The 17,442-nt window shown below is 39.5% G+C and overlaps 1 protein-coding gene across 5 annotated transcripts in view; it reads left to right on the top strand.

The window, feature by feature from the left end:
* The window catches only part of LOC110827816 (potassium voltage-gated channel protein Shaw), a 90,660-nt gene that overhangs the window by 52,406 nt on the left and 20,812 nt on the right, over positions 1-17,442 (top strand). For all 5 annotated transcript variants that reach the window (XM_087358617.1, XM_022059859.2, XM_087358616.1 and 2 more), the window contains one exon: positions 16,455-16,707. In XM_087358617.1, the coding sequence (XP_087214743.1) occupies positions 16,514-16,707 (194 nt within the window). In that variant the 5' untranslated portion in view covers positions 16,455-16,513. The remainder of the gene's footprint in view (positions 1-16,454; positions 16,708-17,442) is intronic.

Genomic DNA, 17,442 nt, shown 5'->3' with positions numbered 1-17,442 from the left:
GTAATTTATATAGAGTTTAAGGAAGAGAAGGCTGAGGGAGTGTGCCAATCTATGTAACTATGTAAATCCCTCCTCTTCCCACCACCACCATCGTTAATTCAGCCCTGATGATTGAGACAGAATGTTTCTGCGAAACGTTAGTTTCTACCGACGAGTCTACACGGCCCCGAGACCCAGAATAACGTAATCACAGTCGTATTTCGCTGGGACGATTGGTCCTTAAGTGGCGTGGGTGGGGTCTGAGAGACTCCGGGTTATTCAGACGCTCCGTAACCTTACAAAACGCAGGTAGAAGCAATTGGCGAGTGCAGTTTCCAGTAGAATTCGCAGGCCTTTAGAGCCGCAGAACACGATTTGGTCAGACTGATTTCGTCATTGTTATTTGGAACCGCTTAAAACAGGAGGTGGATCGTAATCTGTCCACTCATGCTTCAGAAATTTAATTGTTCCAGATATAATCAAAGCTACCGGCTGTTCTGCCTCTCTCTCTCTCTCCTTATAATAATGCCCGGATAGTACTTTCAAATAGCCCATAACAATCTCTTTGCTTATCCTTATTCTCAGCATACACGATTACCTTCGCGTCTTAATCAGCGTTGTGTAATTCTGCAAAGGTCACAGTTGACCTCAGAACGTGTCACAACCTATTGCTGTATGTGACACAACTTAGCGACTTAATTACATACAAATTATTCAGTCCCCGTGCCGATGCGGCCACTTCTCTGACACTGTTGTAATGCGTGTAGTCTGAGCTTGCAGGAGGAAATCCTGTTGAATTGTGATGGGACAGTGTATATAGCGACGTGAAGTGGGCGTACTATGGCTGAACCAACCTCGATGCCAGAACAAAAGACGTCTCGGTTTCCTGGGTAACGATAATGGTGGGGGGGGGGAGGCATTCTCTAGATCTGCAGACATAAAATGACATTAAAATTAATCCTGTAACTTCATTTTTGTAGAAAGAAAGTTTCCTGTACTTCGCGATCATAAAGCTAGATTCTGTTCCGGACACATCGACCTTTCATGACATCGAATCCACATCCTCTCTCTTCATTGTTCAGTGATTAAATAGTCCTGTAGTGTTCGGAGTTTTGTAAACCTTTTAAAGTGTAGAATGATAAATAACCACCTTATTACAGGAAATAATTTCACTTTCTGCCCTCATTTTGTCTTCAACTAATTGTATCATCTTCACGAAAATCCAAGTGAAATTTATTTGAATTGTAACCCAGACTCCGCAACGCGTAACACCCTTGTATTTTCGTACAAGTATTTGCCAGATCAAATATTTATAGTTCGAATTCAGAAAAAAATCACTATTTCGAATAAGATATGAGATTGCAGTCTGCAATAAACAGACCTCTATCCGAATATATTTAGGAAGTACCTTACATATAAATAAATTCGTGTGTTTTTTTAGCGTCCAGTACAGTTCTGTACACCTGATGCTGCATTCTATCATACGTACATTTTCGTGGTATATACGTCTGTGAGTTTAATTCCTATTAGAGAATAGAGAATTATAAAGTATTGCATCCTGTAGTCGGTTTATTCATGACAAATGAATAGCGCAAACTTCGGCCTATAAATTAAAGTTGATCCTTGCAACAGTGATATCAATTTCTGGTTTGAAATCGGAACTGTATTTAATCTCAGTAAATTATAATTTTCTGTTGACTAGTTTTAATCCTTCAGCTCGAGTCTGTCCAACCTTTGTTTTTTTTTACGGTGTAGATAAAACGTTACCTCATACACCAGGTACTAGAGATTAGCATTAACACATCGAAAATATTTTTATTCTGGGATTAAAAGCGGGTTAAATTCGAAGCCAGCTTCCTCTTATTAGGTTTTTAAATTAATATTTTCCTTTGTTTTTATATATTATTTATTTTAATCCGTCTTATCACAATATTTAAAATTTCTTATAATTAAGATAATAAAATATCATTGATGTTCCATATCGATTGATCGATTTACATTTTTGAACATCTTTTACACAACATGTTTCAGTTTTTATAAAACCATCTTCAGGTGTAAAATATTTACGAACTTAAAACTCAAATATGATTCCATTTGGTGATGTTTCATGCCATTTGTTTTTCAATTTTGGGCGAGGTGTTGTCTTTTCTTAAATTTTATCAGATGTACATATTGACCCACACCTATACGATGACAGTAGTACTTCTGGACATATCGGAACAATCACTCCTACATCTAAGACCGATATGTACATCTGATAAAATTTAAGAAAAGACAACACCTCGCCCAAAATTGAAAAACAAATGGCATGAAACATCACCAAATGGAATCATATTTGAGTTTTAAGTTCGTAAATATTTTACACCTGAAGATGGTTTTATAAAAACTGAAACATGTTGTGTAAAAGATGTTCCAAAATGTAAATCGATCAATCGATATGGAACATCAATGATATTTTATTATCTTAATTATAAGAAATTTTAAATATTGTGATAAGACGGATTAAAATAAATAATTGTTAGAATATTCACAATATGACGCAATTACACTATCTTATGAATGATTGTTTCTATATATTCTTCTAGAATTTAGTGTTATTAAACACACAAAACGTACCTTCGTGTCGTTTTATACATAGGTTTGTATGCATGTTTATGTGTTTGCTGCGAACGGAAATTGTATCATGCACTTAATACCTTTGTGCAATAAATAAGGATATGCGAGAAATTTTGCTTTAAATGTTACGGTGTGCAGTTTGAATTTCTTGGAAATACGTTGCAGTATTATTTCCGTTTCACTTCACACGTAAGCTCTGTAATTATCGGGGATTTTCCGAGTTTATTCGAGTGGCAGAGTGACCTGCCTCAAGTGCGAACGGAAATCATTGTCCAGTGGACGTTTCGAATGCACTGAGTTGGTAAGTCATTAAGGAGGCCGGCGTGGCGGGCCGAGACTGCACCCCAGGGAGCAGAACATCAAATTAATGTGGAGCGGGAACAGAGGTCAGGTGTAAAATTGGGTTTTGTTCGAGAAGGGACTTGATTTTTTTTTTTTTCAAAATGGTTCATATTTATTGTAGAATATCTTGGGACTCTCTTCACAGTATTAGAGAAAGTAATCGAGTTGAAGTGAATAGAAGAGACGGGCGCTGAATGGTTTCAGAACACTTTTAGGTTTTTCCTCATGACTTTACAAACTGTCCGACAAAATTTCGGGCTCTCAACGCTACTCGCCTGTCGGCCTAGTTTAGGCCATACGCTTCGCAACACCGCCGGAGAAGTTGCCTGCCCACACGGCGTGTGGATTTACGTCTCTTGTGGTGAGGAATAAACAGGGAGCTGGGGATGTCTCTAGGTGGATGCTGAAGCACGTACTGTAGACACGTGTACTCGTTCGGTCTTTCATTGAAGTTTTCCTGAACCGGAAATGTACGAGACTTTTAAGCATCGACTCAGTTTGGCTGTGAACATTTTAATAAATATTGCGTGGAATGAATATATCATAAAAATTATAGTTTATCTATTTTATGATGCTAAGGTGGAATGAAATGACAGGAGGATGGAGAAAATTGCTTAATGGAGTGTTCAGTAATTTGTTCTATTTAAAGATAATTTTAGGATTATCAATTAAGGAGATCGAGTTGTGTGGTGCACGATTTAGGTGAGAAATTCACACAAAATTTTTGTTTGAAAGCCTGACGGGAACAGATGACTTTACATAGGTGCAAGGATAATATTAAAATGGAGCTGAGGGAAATATTGGTGAGGGGGTGTGTACAAATTTATTCTGAACACATTGATTACTCCAAAATTTTCAGGAAAGATCTTGTGTTATGCACGACCGAAGAATTTTTGTGAAAGTTTCATGAGGTTTAGTAATTGGCATGTCCTTGTGCTCACCGGTTCAAAGTGGCTGTTATTTGCTTCATATATTTGCTGTGATAATGTTAGCACGTCATTCTATTGTTTTATTCTCAATATATTTAACGACTCTCCGTAACAACTACAAATTTTGTAAAGCGTGGAATTTTAAATAACATAAGGAATTATCCGCGATTTATCAGGAGGTTATGAGGTAAAACTTATCTGCAACGAGACTTTATACTTTCATGCAGAAATAATAGCCCAAGAACTATAGAGCATGAGTTCTAAAATATTATATCGGATGCCGCGTTGATTTGCCAATAGATTTATTTTAATTGTGGGTTTAATTATTTTTTAATGTTCAACGTTCTCGGTCAAGATTAAAATTGAACGTCCTGTATAGTCGTCATCGTGGAACTTGGTAATTAAATTAGCAATTGAATGGACGGAGAGCTGCTTGTGTATTAGTTTCCTCAGGAAACATTGGCGCCAGTGCTGCCAACTTGATTAATTACAATTCTCTGCGTCACATCCGTCCCACTTGCTAATTACGCTGATATTTAACACACAGCGTTGACAAGTAGCTTAAGGGTTTTTGGTCGTATTAGAAGCCTATGTTACTTTTCTGTGACACTCAACTTCTTTATTTGGCCATTTGACGTAAGAGCGACGTTTCGCGTCTCCTCTTTTAATGTATTCAGATGGACAGGTAATTGGGTAGACGGGTTAGGTAAATACAGACTCTTTACACATTACAAAAACAAACACTGCTCTGTACACACGTGTATGTGCTGTGGACCATTCGTGTGTACTTAACGTTATAAGTTCTGACGACCGCTCAGTGAAACGGGGTGCGAACAAAACCATTTTATTTGAATGCCTATAAGAACTGGCCCCAAAATAAATTTGATTTATTAAGGAAGGGTTTGATTCAGTGTGCCAAATTCCGGGAAGAAACAATCCCGATAAAAATAAACATTTAAAGAAGAATTTCAAGGCAAATTGTAAGTGGGATTTCGACGTCTGTTGTCAGGCATTCAGAACTGGACTTCAAGCAAAGCGACGAAAATCTCGCGTGCATTTCTTACTGATCGGTTAGGTCTGAGAGGAAGTCGTCGTGAAGATGGCAATGCTACGTAAGGCGTCACTTCCTGTATTCATCTTCCTTAATGCCAGTTGCAATTATTTTCCACATGAGAGACGCGAGGAGGTGTTCAGATTAAATCGTGCGGAATTCCGCGCCTTCTTACAATGGGCATCCATTCTGGCTGGAACACGTGAGATGTTTTTATAGATTTTTATCAAAATAAAATGACTCGCGTTTCCTCAAGACTGCATAAAGTCAATTTTATTCCATTTCTCGTGAATAATGTAATGGATTTGTATATCACTCTGCGCGAGGGGGGTCTGCTGCTGCGAGTGTAGTCTATGTGCAAGGCTACAGCGTCTTACTCTCGCCTCTTTGCACATCCACGACTGGAAATGTTCCGAACAAAGGAAACGGAGGTTAAAGATGGAAGAAGGAGTTGCACAGGAAGTCTGTCTCGGTGTAAGCCTTAGAGGCACTCTGGGGTGAGAGGACCTTTATCTCCTCACCCCAAACTCATTCTTGACCTCGGAACTTCTTGGTATCGAGTGGTCACCCTCACGCACCGGCCGCCCTCTACTCTCGACACCCATTGGGTGGACGGCTGCGTGAGCCCTAGAGCCTGTCTGGACAGAGAGGACAGAGGAAAAATCATTTGTCTCTGCATTATTTTGAATTCTAGCTCATAATTTCCAGATACCTCACCATTGTACTCTTATAACCTATGCAGTTGAATTAGTGTCAATAAATAACTCGCGAATATAACCAGATACCCCATCACCGCTTTCGGGAATGAAACATACGGACAAACGGAATGTCACATGCGACGAGGCCTAAGATGACTCGACGTTTCGGATATATTTACTGCCTCCATCACCAGGGCCATGAATGAGAAACTGAAATCTCACGACAGATGCGACACCCTCGTGCTCTTTTCCGTTTTGAGTTCACGATGAAAGCATAAAAATTCTAATATTTTCACTTCAAAATTCGATTCTCTATTGTTTAGATGGCTACCCTTAATCTCGTAAGGGTAATGTAGCGGACGAGGCGAACAAAGACCTTTGTAACCTGACAACCTACAAAACAACGCCCCCCCCCCCTCAAACCAGTTACTTATCTCGTCACAGATACGTCACTACCAGTTGCCAACTACGTCGTTCAGAACACATCATCTTAATAAAAAATGTGTGGGCAGGGATGAGAAAACCATTATCGAAGAAGAGCACTCAGGAAACTTGTTATTTCGGACCGACAGACTTTGAGACCGACCGACTCGTGTTCTGTCAGCTTTCAGAGTCGAATATAGGGGACACTTTTGTTATTGTTAATGAAGTGCACATGGACATCACGAAGAGAAAGTAGGAGGAAAATCGAGAAAATTACGTCGTAAGACATTCTCACGTTTTGTGCTTACCGTGTAATAAGCCGAGAAATTAGATTGGAAATTTAATTTAAAAAAAAAAGGTAACGTGGTGACCAAAATTTATGCATATCCTCTCTCACACATGCGTGCTACATTCCATCTCATACGCCCTGGTTTCACAAACCTTTCATATAAATCTTAATTTGACCTACGGGTTTTGAAAAAAGAACAATAAGAAGAATTGAATTTGAGTTGCAAGTAAAGTATAATTGGCCTGTACGGTTTCAATTCTTATTGTGAGGCATGTCGGTTTTACAGTGTTTCTATCACGCGGATATAAATCTTTATTTGTGAAGAGTTGTTTGTTTTAAACTATCTTCGTGTGTCTGTTGGCTGTCCTCTTAATCGGGGTACGAAGCCATGACAATGATGAGAACAAAGACATCTCTTGTGTCACGTGCAAAAACTAAAGGGGGAAGATTGTCTAAATGTCCAAGAGGAATGTTTCCATTTGTAGGATTTGAGGTTTTCGCTTCGGTGAGTATAAAGATGGCTGTCTTCTGGGTCATCGCCCTGATGATGGAGGCAGCAAGGACCTCTGAAACGTCGGTAAACTTCTACCAGACTACACTGCGCAACAACCGAGAAGAAACCATCTTAAGTGATTTTCGTTGCTGTAAAAGTGGTTTAAGTTCCACCAGCACAGAGGCTTTACACTATTCTGAATGTACGTATGCAATCAACCGGAAAGGGACGCAGCTCGGAATTTGTACGTGCTGTGAATGATTTCTGTGCCGGACTAACAAATACTGCTCTAGTCTGCATTGATCTTTCAGTCCTAAGTTTGTCCGGTGAATTTTCGGAAATAAGTAAGTTTGCGCATCAGGCAGTATTCTTTACACTGCCATCTATCGTTAGCTTTCGCTCATAGCTCTTACCGTCCCATCTGCGGTTTTTGCCAAAGATGACAGATCGAGAATTTAATGTATTTTATCCCATATTTTCGATAGAACGAAACGTTATGACTGATGGTGACTCATGATTCATGTCATAAACAAGATTCGAATTGAAACCTGCAAGAATGTTATCAATTGCTTCAGGCACGATCAATGAAGTATCATAAGTTGGAATTATATTTAATTTTAAGGGGGCCTCACTTGGCCACCATCAAGTATGAGATTATGTGTGCTAACTTTTGTAAGAGACTGTACTTATTTGAAAAACGTGCAGTTGCTCTACAAGAAGATGTGTGGGAATTGGTTTTAGATTGTGGCAGGTTTAGACAATTCACGTTTATTTAACGATGATTTATCAGCTCTAATGTCATTTAGCGTTGAATGGTTAGTTTGCAAGGATATTATACGAAGTGGTCTTTGCCTATTTCAATGTATAATATCGTAATTCTCCTCAGAGAATTTAGGAAACACGTCAGAATGACCAAGCCACGTTGCCACATTCCGAGTTTGACATCTGCATTATGCAGGTCGAGAGGTCGAGATAACCTGGACGGTTCATCGGCGATGCCTATCAGAAACGTGCAGAAGGTGGGACGCAGTTTATGGAAAGAAGACTGGGGTCGGACTGGATGTGGGTTTCCCCTCGAGGAACATTGTCAGAAACCGTGTAAAGAACACAGTCGGAAGATTGGCTCGGTTACACGGGGATACTGAACAGGACGGAATGAAGGAAAGTGTATAAAGTAGAAGAAAGCAGAAGATGGGACGTCCTTTTCAGTTCACCACAAATATTCATCTTACGTCACTCAACAGTAAATAGCTTATGCAGTTGATGCAATATAAATTACTTAAAGAAAATGAGAGAAATGTGATATGCAGGGTTTGAAGTGCTTGCAGTCGGATCATAAAGAATTTATAAGAGGAGGAGAGCGAGAGGAGAAAAGGATAAAATTAATAACGAAAAGAAGAACGTAAAAGAGAAATTAAGAGAAGCAAATAGACGGAAGTGTTAGAGAAATCTGAATGTGTGCGTGAGACGAAGACGTAAAGGCAGATAGACGAAACTGCAAGGAAGGAACAATGAAAGATGCATGTGAGAAATAGATAAAGACAGGAGAGAAGTAATGAGAAAATGAATGGGGAATAAGAGACTCCCCCAACCCTTCATGCCCACAAAGACCTGGCCCGGCTTTACCACACATTCGCGCTTTACAGATTTAACCGGATTTATTCGGTCCGCGGAGGACCGAAGTGATGATTTGCAGTGATATTTGCCTTTGTCTGTACCGCCAAACCTAACAAGTCATCACCGGTCCGGTGAGTTTCACATTGTCCTGGAACATCTATGGCGGGAATAATAAAAAACAATTCCATTCTTTTAATCCTTCTATTTTCATGCGCGTTCGTGTGCACATTAACCCTTTGAAGCCGAAGATCGTCTGAATATTATTTATGAATTCAGTCCGTACCGCGAAGAAAACACTACACCTCACCATTACGAAAATCAGCTGGTTAACCCCTTCGATAGCCGAAGCTCGTCTTCATAATATTTACGAATCCAGACCGTACCGCGAAGAAAACACTTCACTTAACCATTAGAAGTCGAATCAGGCGGTACCACATAAGATTTAACAAAAGAACATCCCGGGCAAAGCCTTAAAGGATTCTCCTATTTATCGTACGTTTTCTTCGCCTGTCGCTCGGACGTCGCCCGTCAGATTACAAATCAGAAACTTTACCTGTTTGCCAACGCCGATCATCTCCGTTGTCCGCAAGCCAATCAAACGAAGCGTGTTACTTTGTGTCCCAAGATTTACAGCACTGGAGCGTCTATAACGCAAGTTTACCGAAGTTGGCGGCGCTGTAACTCGGCCCGCATGACGCATGCCGTGGTGAATCCCCTGTACAACAATAAAACTATCCCTGGAACCACGCGTCCCTCGTAAAATAGACGAGATAATCCTCCAGCCTCTCCAGCCAGATTCTTTTATGTTTCGAAAATTCAAACGAAAACAGCAGAACTTGCGAGGAAAGATCAGGCAGACTGTGTTGATGATACTAGGCAAATCTGCATGAATAAATGAATGCGATTATCTAGACCATAAGACGTGAAGAGGTGGGGTGGAGTTGGTTACTAACATTGTCATATCCTGTGAAGTATAGCCGTGTGGTGTTTGTAGCTACGCGTTCTGCAGTCTGTATATGGCAATGTAAAGTATAGTGGGTGGCCTACGTATCTGGCGTATGCAGACAGATGTGTTGTTTGCAGTGTTTTGCGCTGCCTTGTCTTAAATATATGAATGTGTGAAATCACAGCACAGAATAAGGTCCACTTGTGGGCTTTTGTGAATACGGTAATGAACCTACGGCTTGTATAATGTGCGTGCTACATTCTCTGCTTATTTCATCCTTCCCCGGTTTCGTGAACCTGATATTTAGTGAAGCGTACAGATTATGAATATTATCAGTGTGTAATGGGCGTCTTTGTTTATTCCCCTTTATTAGTTGTAAATATTCATTTAATAGTTGATGTAAAATTCTGTTTTTCGTTGGTATTTGTTCTTATTTTTATTTATTTAGTGTTCTGTCTGACGACAGGTCCATATGAACAGGATCCTTCCATCCTTTTCTCGGACTGGGACCTGTTCATATACGTTCTTGGCAGATGATCCAGAAGTGGTTTGCCATTGCCTTCTTCTGTGTGTGATTGGAGTAATTGTTGGGATGCCACGGAGGAAAACTCCGTGTTGCCTAGACCACGGCCTTGCCCAATACAAGTTATAAATTCGGGCACCGCCGGGAATCGAACCCGAGACCCCAGGATTACAAGGCCAGCGTTCTAACCGCTATTTGTTCTTACGACTTATTAACTAAGTAAAACTCAAATAAACGGGAAAAAAATAAATAAACTGCGAAACATACAACAGAAGTCAGGTTTATTTGAAGAAATACAATTTTACTAGGTCGGTTAATTATCTGGAGAGTTACAGGAAATCGGCTTGACGTGGCTGTATTGCGCTTTGTAGAAACACTTTGGGTCGTAAACCTGGAGAAACAGACATAAAGATCTCTTGTTACTGTTCTTGGCCTAATATTGATCCTCGCTACCTGCGACATTACGACTTTCAACAGGGGTGTGAAATGTGTGGGCTATGAGGCCCATGTCACAGGAATGGAGGATATCTTCTACGCATAAACTACACGAATGGTGATGAACAATTTCGATTACCATCTACAAGACTACATGATGTCATTACTAAGGAGTACTCAATCTAAACTTTCACCGCTGTGATAACCTTACGTGTCTTAGTAAATTTTTGTGTTGCTCTACGCCTCGATTTAACGATACATGATTCAGCACAAGACGGCTTGGAAGGAAAAAGTGAAGAAACTGATTCGTAAATGGAATGAATAAAATCCAATACCACGGCAAAATGCAAATTGACAAATAATGCGTATATAAAATGTTCGCAGGGCTACGCACTTCGCCTGCATACAAGAGAATAAAAGGGCAATGGAGAAACCTAAGTTCGTTTGTAAAGGGACACGAATTTTGATCCGATCCAAACGTTTTATAAAGTCCCTGCTTATATATGAGAATCTGGACTCAGGTTTAGAGCGACAGAACATAAAATTGTCAGTTTTAATACAACTTCGAACCCGAAACCTTATATTAGAGATTTGATATCATCCGATCAATCAGGCTTCACATTTTGTAAGTTACGTACAGCAATTGCATGTGTACTGAGCTCCACGACTCCTATTTAAATGCAGAATTACAGTCTATGGACCGGCACTACACGTCACAAACATGTGACACTCTTGGCAGAAACACATGCGCACATGCACACAAATAGTCTCCAACATTTTGAAATCAATGACAGCCTTGTCTACAGAATTCCGCGTTCAGGATCTGAATGGATCAGATGCAGTTAAAAAATAATAATTTAAATGCGTTCTTTAGGGTGCGCATAACATGGTGAAAGTGTTCCTGAAAGAATCATTTTTCCGTAACAGAAATTAAGTTAAAGGCAAATTTTGGGAATTTACGTATAAATCTACTGAGAGAAATAATAAAGTCATATGTAATTTATACAGGAAATAAGTAACTTGAATAACTTAACCTGGGAAGGAAATATACGATTCATATTGAATACAGCGGATTGCGAACATCAGATTTAGATGGATCATGTTCTGAGTCCCTATAAATCGCCACCCGTTATCACTTTTCCATCTCATTCGTCACCTTATAGCGTCAGCAGTTGGAACATTATCGTTAAATAACTGGAGAATTAAATCAGTTCTTCGTATTCTTTACAGCTAAGTGGTTCTGAGACGCAATGGATCGCTAAAGTTTACGAAATCCGTTGGCAGCCTTTGAAAACGACCACCGGAAACGGATTCTGCGGTCTCAATTGAAGTTTTTCTTTTTCCCAGTAATCTCTACACGAGTAAAAGAGTGAAACCCAGATCTTCAGTCTATTCAGTTCTCAGATCTCCATTGATCTACCTTTCGGTCTTTTCTGTTCTCCTTCTGTCACAAAAGTCTTCCTCACAGCGTTATTTTTATCCATTCTCTAGGAGACGATGCCAGGACCCATCAATCCCGCCCACAGCCTCCTTTATTTTCAACTTTCGTCGCAACCCTCCTCACAGAGAACCCTCGTCCCCTCTTTACGAAACAAATTCTACAGCACATTTCAAATGTTGCATGTATGGATTGAACGAAATCATAACACGAAAATCATCTATTTCTTGCATTGTCATGTTTCGTATTGTAACTACTGAGTGGATTTCAGTATCGAGGGATTTATATTAAATTTTCGAGAAAAAAAATATTTTTCTTCGTGATAAACTAGTACACACTTAAGTGTGTCCGTTGTGACCACAGAATTTCTTATCCTTAATTTGCAGGTGAATTAGACGGGGTTGCTAATATATTGAACAATTATTCGCTGAGAACAAATAAGGGTTAGTTTTCTACGTTGGGGCAGTATTGAGCCTGTGTCAAAGAATTGGTTTTGTGCTTACATAATTTACTTAAGATGCAAGTACTTTATTATTACGTTTACTATGATGATTGACAATTACCCGGACTCAGTCAGAAGTAGGCAATGAATGTTTCATTCATTATATTAGACGAAGAAAGTCTAAATATTATTTAATATTTAAGAATTCAGTCTGTACCGCAAAGGAAATACAACACTTCACCATTACAAAGATCAACTGGTTAACGCTGTTTAAGGAAATAATCGCTGTTTACAGTGAGAATCATAGTTCGTCTAAATTACATTTAAGAATTCAGTCCGTACCGCGAAGAAAACACAACTCTTCACCATTAGAAATATCAACTGGTTAACGCTGTTTAAGGAAATAATCGCTGTTTATGCTGAAAATTATACGGAAAGACATTTTATGGGCAGAATGCATGGTTACTAAACATTATAGCTGGTGATATAAGATATTTTATGATGCGTGATCCTGGATCTGTCGTTACGTCGGTAAGTGAATGCTAATAATGGAAATTAATATTCAGGATTACGAACGTAGATAAAGTGAAATTGGTTCAGGAAATATTAGTTTCGTGACAGGATGCAAACGATTCGGTTTATCTGGCTATAGCGCGGCCGTGCCGAGTGTTTGTAACCTAGGGTTATTATTCAATTTGAACGAAGCGTAGTGACCAGGAATTTGTATTTATTGGAAGAAAACTAAGCTAAATCAGCAGTATTGTAACCGAGCGTTTGTGAACAACATGAAATGTCACATATTTATTGCAGGTTTCAACTACACGAAACTGATATCACAATTCAATTTCTGTCTCGTAACTTATTTAGTTTATGGATGAATTTAGACAATGCCAATGGATGCAAGCGGTGTACGTAAATGTAACTCGTATAAAAGCCTGCAAATATTATTTTGGATTCAAATGAAGAGTTTCGTCACTACAAATAAAGGAGATTTTATCGTAATTTGTACATATTTATTAGGCACTTCATCGTGTGGAATAGTAAAGTATTCCTTGTTGCCCCTTTATTTATCAATCTGTTTATCTCCGTAACACTATCATTGAATGTATTCTAATGCAGTGTTAGAACTTATTCTAAATTAGAATTTTGGCACGGAAATCGCCTACCAAAAACGGATTTTTTTTTTAAGTATCCAGGAAGATGATTCGATAGTATCATATTATTATTATTTATTATTGACTGCAAATGGGTTTATACCCGGTGGCAGTGTCCTACAATAACATACAAAACAATGAGACAGAACAAAACAATAAACAAAAGGACACAACAAAAACAATATGACACACAAACAATGAGATACATCAACACAATGAGACAGAACAAAACAATAAACAAAAGGACACAACAAAAACAATAAGACACAATAAACAATGAGATACATCAACACAGAGACAGAACAAAACAATAAACAAAAGGACACAACAAAAACAATAAGACACAATAAACAATGAGATACAACACAGAGACAGAACAAAACAATAAAAAAGGACACAACAAAAACAATAAGACACAATAAACAATGAGATACATCAACACAGAGACAGAACAAAACAATAAAAAAAGGACACAACAAAAACAATATGACACACAAACAATGAGATACATCAACACAATGAGACAGAACAAAACAATAAACAAAAGGACACAACAAAAACAATAAGACACAATAAACAATGAGATACATCAACACAGAGACAGAACAAAATAATAAAAAAAGGACACAACAAAAACAATATGACACACAAACAATGAGATACATCAACACAATGAGACAGAACAAAACAATAAACAAAAGGACACAACAAAAACAATAAGACACAATAAACAATGAGATACATCAACACAGAGACAGAACAAAACAATCGGCCGAATGTCCCTACCACTATCGTGTTCAGGAACGTCCGCTACTGGAACTTATCTTGAGCCACCTAAATCCATTCCACACTGAATTTAAGACATCTGAATGTATTCTGCGTTTAATTCTATGTCTTCTTTCTTTCAGATCTTTCGAGACGTAATTTCGTATCAATATCTCATCTGACCTCGCGCAGACAGAAAGATGGAGTTCTTTAAAACTGCAAATGTAACCTGGAACTTGTTTTATTATTAATATATAAATAGATTATCAATCTTCCTTTGAGGTATAATAGCGTCTTGAACCAGACACACGCGCCATGAACCTTTCCTAGAACTTTCTCTGGATCTGTTGAGGGTGGATGATCGTCTGTTTCAGTTCTGGTACATTTTAGGTAATCAGCTCGTGGTCTGTAAACGTACTTTATTGCTTTTAACTTTAATTTCCTTTCCTGCGCTGTTTCTGTTCTGATAGCAACGATCCATTAAGTCTCAACTGCCGATAAATATATTTCATAGGTACTTCTGTCATCCGGAATATGTACATTAGTGGGATGACCCCCACTGCTCCAGCGCTAATACTGCAACAAGCGAGCACAGAGCTGGTTCGGATCGCCGACGGTTAACCGGATATCCTGACCGATCCCTTGCGTGATTTTCCTGTCTCCAATGTAATTATGATTTTGTATTTTAAAACATATAGCAGTTTCTCCCTCTCTAATAACAATCACGTTCCAAACAAATCAATTATTTTAAGTAAGACTTGAGGTTCTCACAGCGGTGAGTATGAAGATATCCGTCTTCTGGGTTATTGCGCTGTGTAGTCTGGTCGATGTTAACCAACGTTTCAGAGGTCAGACTGCCTCCGTCATCAGGGCGGAGGCAGTATGACCTCTGAAACGTTGGTTAACATCAACCAGACTACACAGCGCAACAACCCAGAAGACAGAAATCTTCATACTCTGATGACGGAGGCAGTATGACCTCTGAAACGTTGGTAAACATCTACCAGACTACACAGCGCAACAACCCAGAAGACAGAAATCTTCATACTCTGATGACGGAGGCAGTATGACCGTTCAATTTTATTTTTTCATTTTAGGTTATATATTTAGGCTTCTCCTTGGTAATAAACTTAGCCGTTTGTGAAACTGACCATTCATCTTCGTTTGCTGACAAGATTTATAATGTGTAGGGTTTTACCTCTTCTGTAAACATGGGCATTCGTGGTACATACGTAGTCAGAAGGTCAACTTCGTCTTCCTAAATTACTTCTTTCAACTTGATTTAAGAGACGTCCATCGGTTTAACATTTTACGTATTTAATCACCTAGGTGCTTTAACAAGTTAGGAAATGAATGCACAGCGTAACAATCCTCGTCATTTGTTATATGTGGTTGAAAAGGAGTTTTGAGTCAGTAAAATTATGTTGACATACAAAATGTTTACGTCTACGTTTGAACGTATCTCACAATTTTCACAGGTTAGGTTAGGTTAGGTTAAATTTTATACAAATGAATGTCAGATTAAAATGAAGAAAGAAAGATGAATGGTAGAATAACGTGAGGCGTCGGTGCATGAAGTCTTTTAAAAGTGCCGACAGATGTAGCTGTAGTCGCGTCGATGAAATTTGAAAGGAAACGCCTTTGTTCCACTAACAGAATAAAGAAGCCGCACTTAAGATGGAGTTGCTTACAGCATTGAAAGCAAGGCAAACTCAATCACTAATTACATTACCAAACATTTCAGTTTCAATTGCAGAGTTGAAGGAAAATAAATTGTACCGCTATATGCACCCTGAGGCACTCCGTGCACTGATATTCAATGCCAAAACGACGGGTAGCGTATTTCGAAAATTTAAAATTTAAGGTTCGAATTTTACTTTTTTTTACTGAAGTATGCATCAGTTTACTTGTATCCCCACAGTCATACGGTCTGATTTGGCCTTATACAGGGTGATGCACTCTGCCGCGTAAATTAATAGGAGAATTGATGAGGTGATGGCTCCGGCCGTTTTGTCCCTCTACCGGAAATTTCGTGACAGGATTTTCCTCAGTCCGTCCAGGTAGAAGCTCGGACGTTTCGGTTCATGAGATCCCGGAACAAGCGACAGTGATTTCCATCAAAGCGAAATAATTCTCACCTATTTGCTTGTGCGATTTCATTGTGTTGAAGTATTGTTCTGTTTTCGTTTTGGTGTTTTCTATTAAAATAAACAGCACCTGTTCCATTATGTCTGAACTATTCACAACGAGGGAAATCGTCACCATCCACCCACACCACATTGAATTTCACTGGCTAATCCGTCTCCTGTTGTAGGGTCCCAATGAAACAGCCGCCCCCAAGGGACCCGCGGCCCTGACGCCGGGCGTCTCGCGATGGACGGTGAGAACCGGATCATCCTGAACGTGGGCGGGATCCGCTACGAGACGTACAAGGCGACGCTCAAGAAGATCCCAGCCACGCGTCTGTCGCGGCTGACAGAGGCTCTCGCCAATTACGACCCAATCCTCAACGAGTATTTCTTCGATCGCCACCCCGGCGTCTTCGCCCAAGTCCTCAACTACTACCGGTAAGCCTCTGTTCATTGCAGATGTTTTTCGAACCTTCGTATTTACAGTGAACTTGTCTAAACGGAAGAGAATCCAGCTGTTGCAAATCACGTGTTTCCAATATCAGATATTTCAAGTTACTCTTCGGGAATGATCCTGTAGGGGACTGAAGAAAACCGAGACCGGAGATATATATTTTTTATAATATTTGCAGTTCACACGTCTTCATTAAGTAACCGCTTCTTCAACACCTTTCTGATAAGCCATTCATAATCGTCGTGTCAATAAGCTTGCGTTGGACGTGAAACAATAGAAGGAGAAAAACAGCTGTGATAAGGAAACCATGCCAGAGGGAGAAAGCTCGACTAAGATGTATAGTTTCTGACTTAATTAAATATCTCGCGGATAGATGGTCCCCACAGCGACGTCGTGTTATTAATTGTTCTGCGGTGACATACACGCGTTTGGTGCACAAACCCTTCAGCATTCGGGTCTTGTAAAAACATTGATGGCAGCTTCCAAAGGAAAATGCACGCTTGTGTCAGTCTGTCACACGTAATTATTCTAGAGTCGCTGACAACTGACAGGGGGCGGTTCCTCAGCGCTGTGGCTCGGCAAAGTTCCTGACAGACAAAAGAAAGTAAGTAACGAAGTGTTGCGTGGGGCAGACCTCAGACTTGGTAGGCTCTTGTGAACAGGGTAATAACCTTTGGGCCACGTGGAAGGCTCTGACCGGGGCAAATGCGTGCGTCTCT

The sequence above is a fragment of the Zootermopsis nevadensis genome, unplaced genomic scaffold, assembly GCF_977971745.1.
Source record: "Zootermopsis nevadensis isolate Lab colony 2312 unplaced genomic scaffold, Znev_1.0 Znev_ptg000030l, whole genome shotgun sequence".
NCBI lineage: Eukaryota > Metazoa > Arthropoda > Insecta > Blattodea > Termopsidae > Zootermopsis > Zootermopsis nevadensis.
Note: the sequence above shows the minus strand (reverse complement) of the source record. Positions and strands in the feature narration are given on the sequence as shown.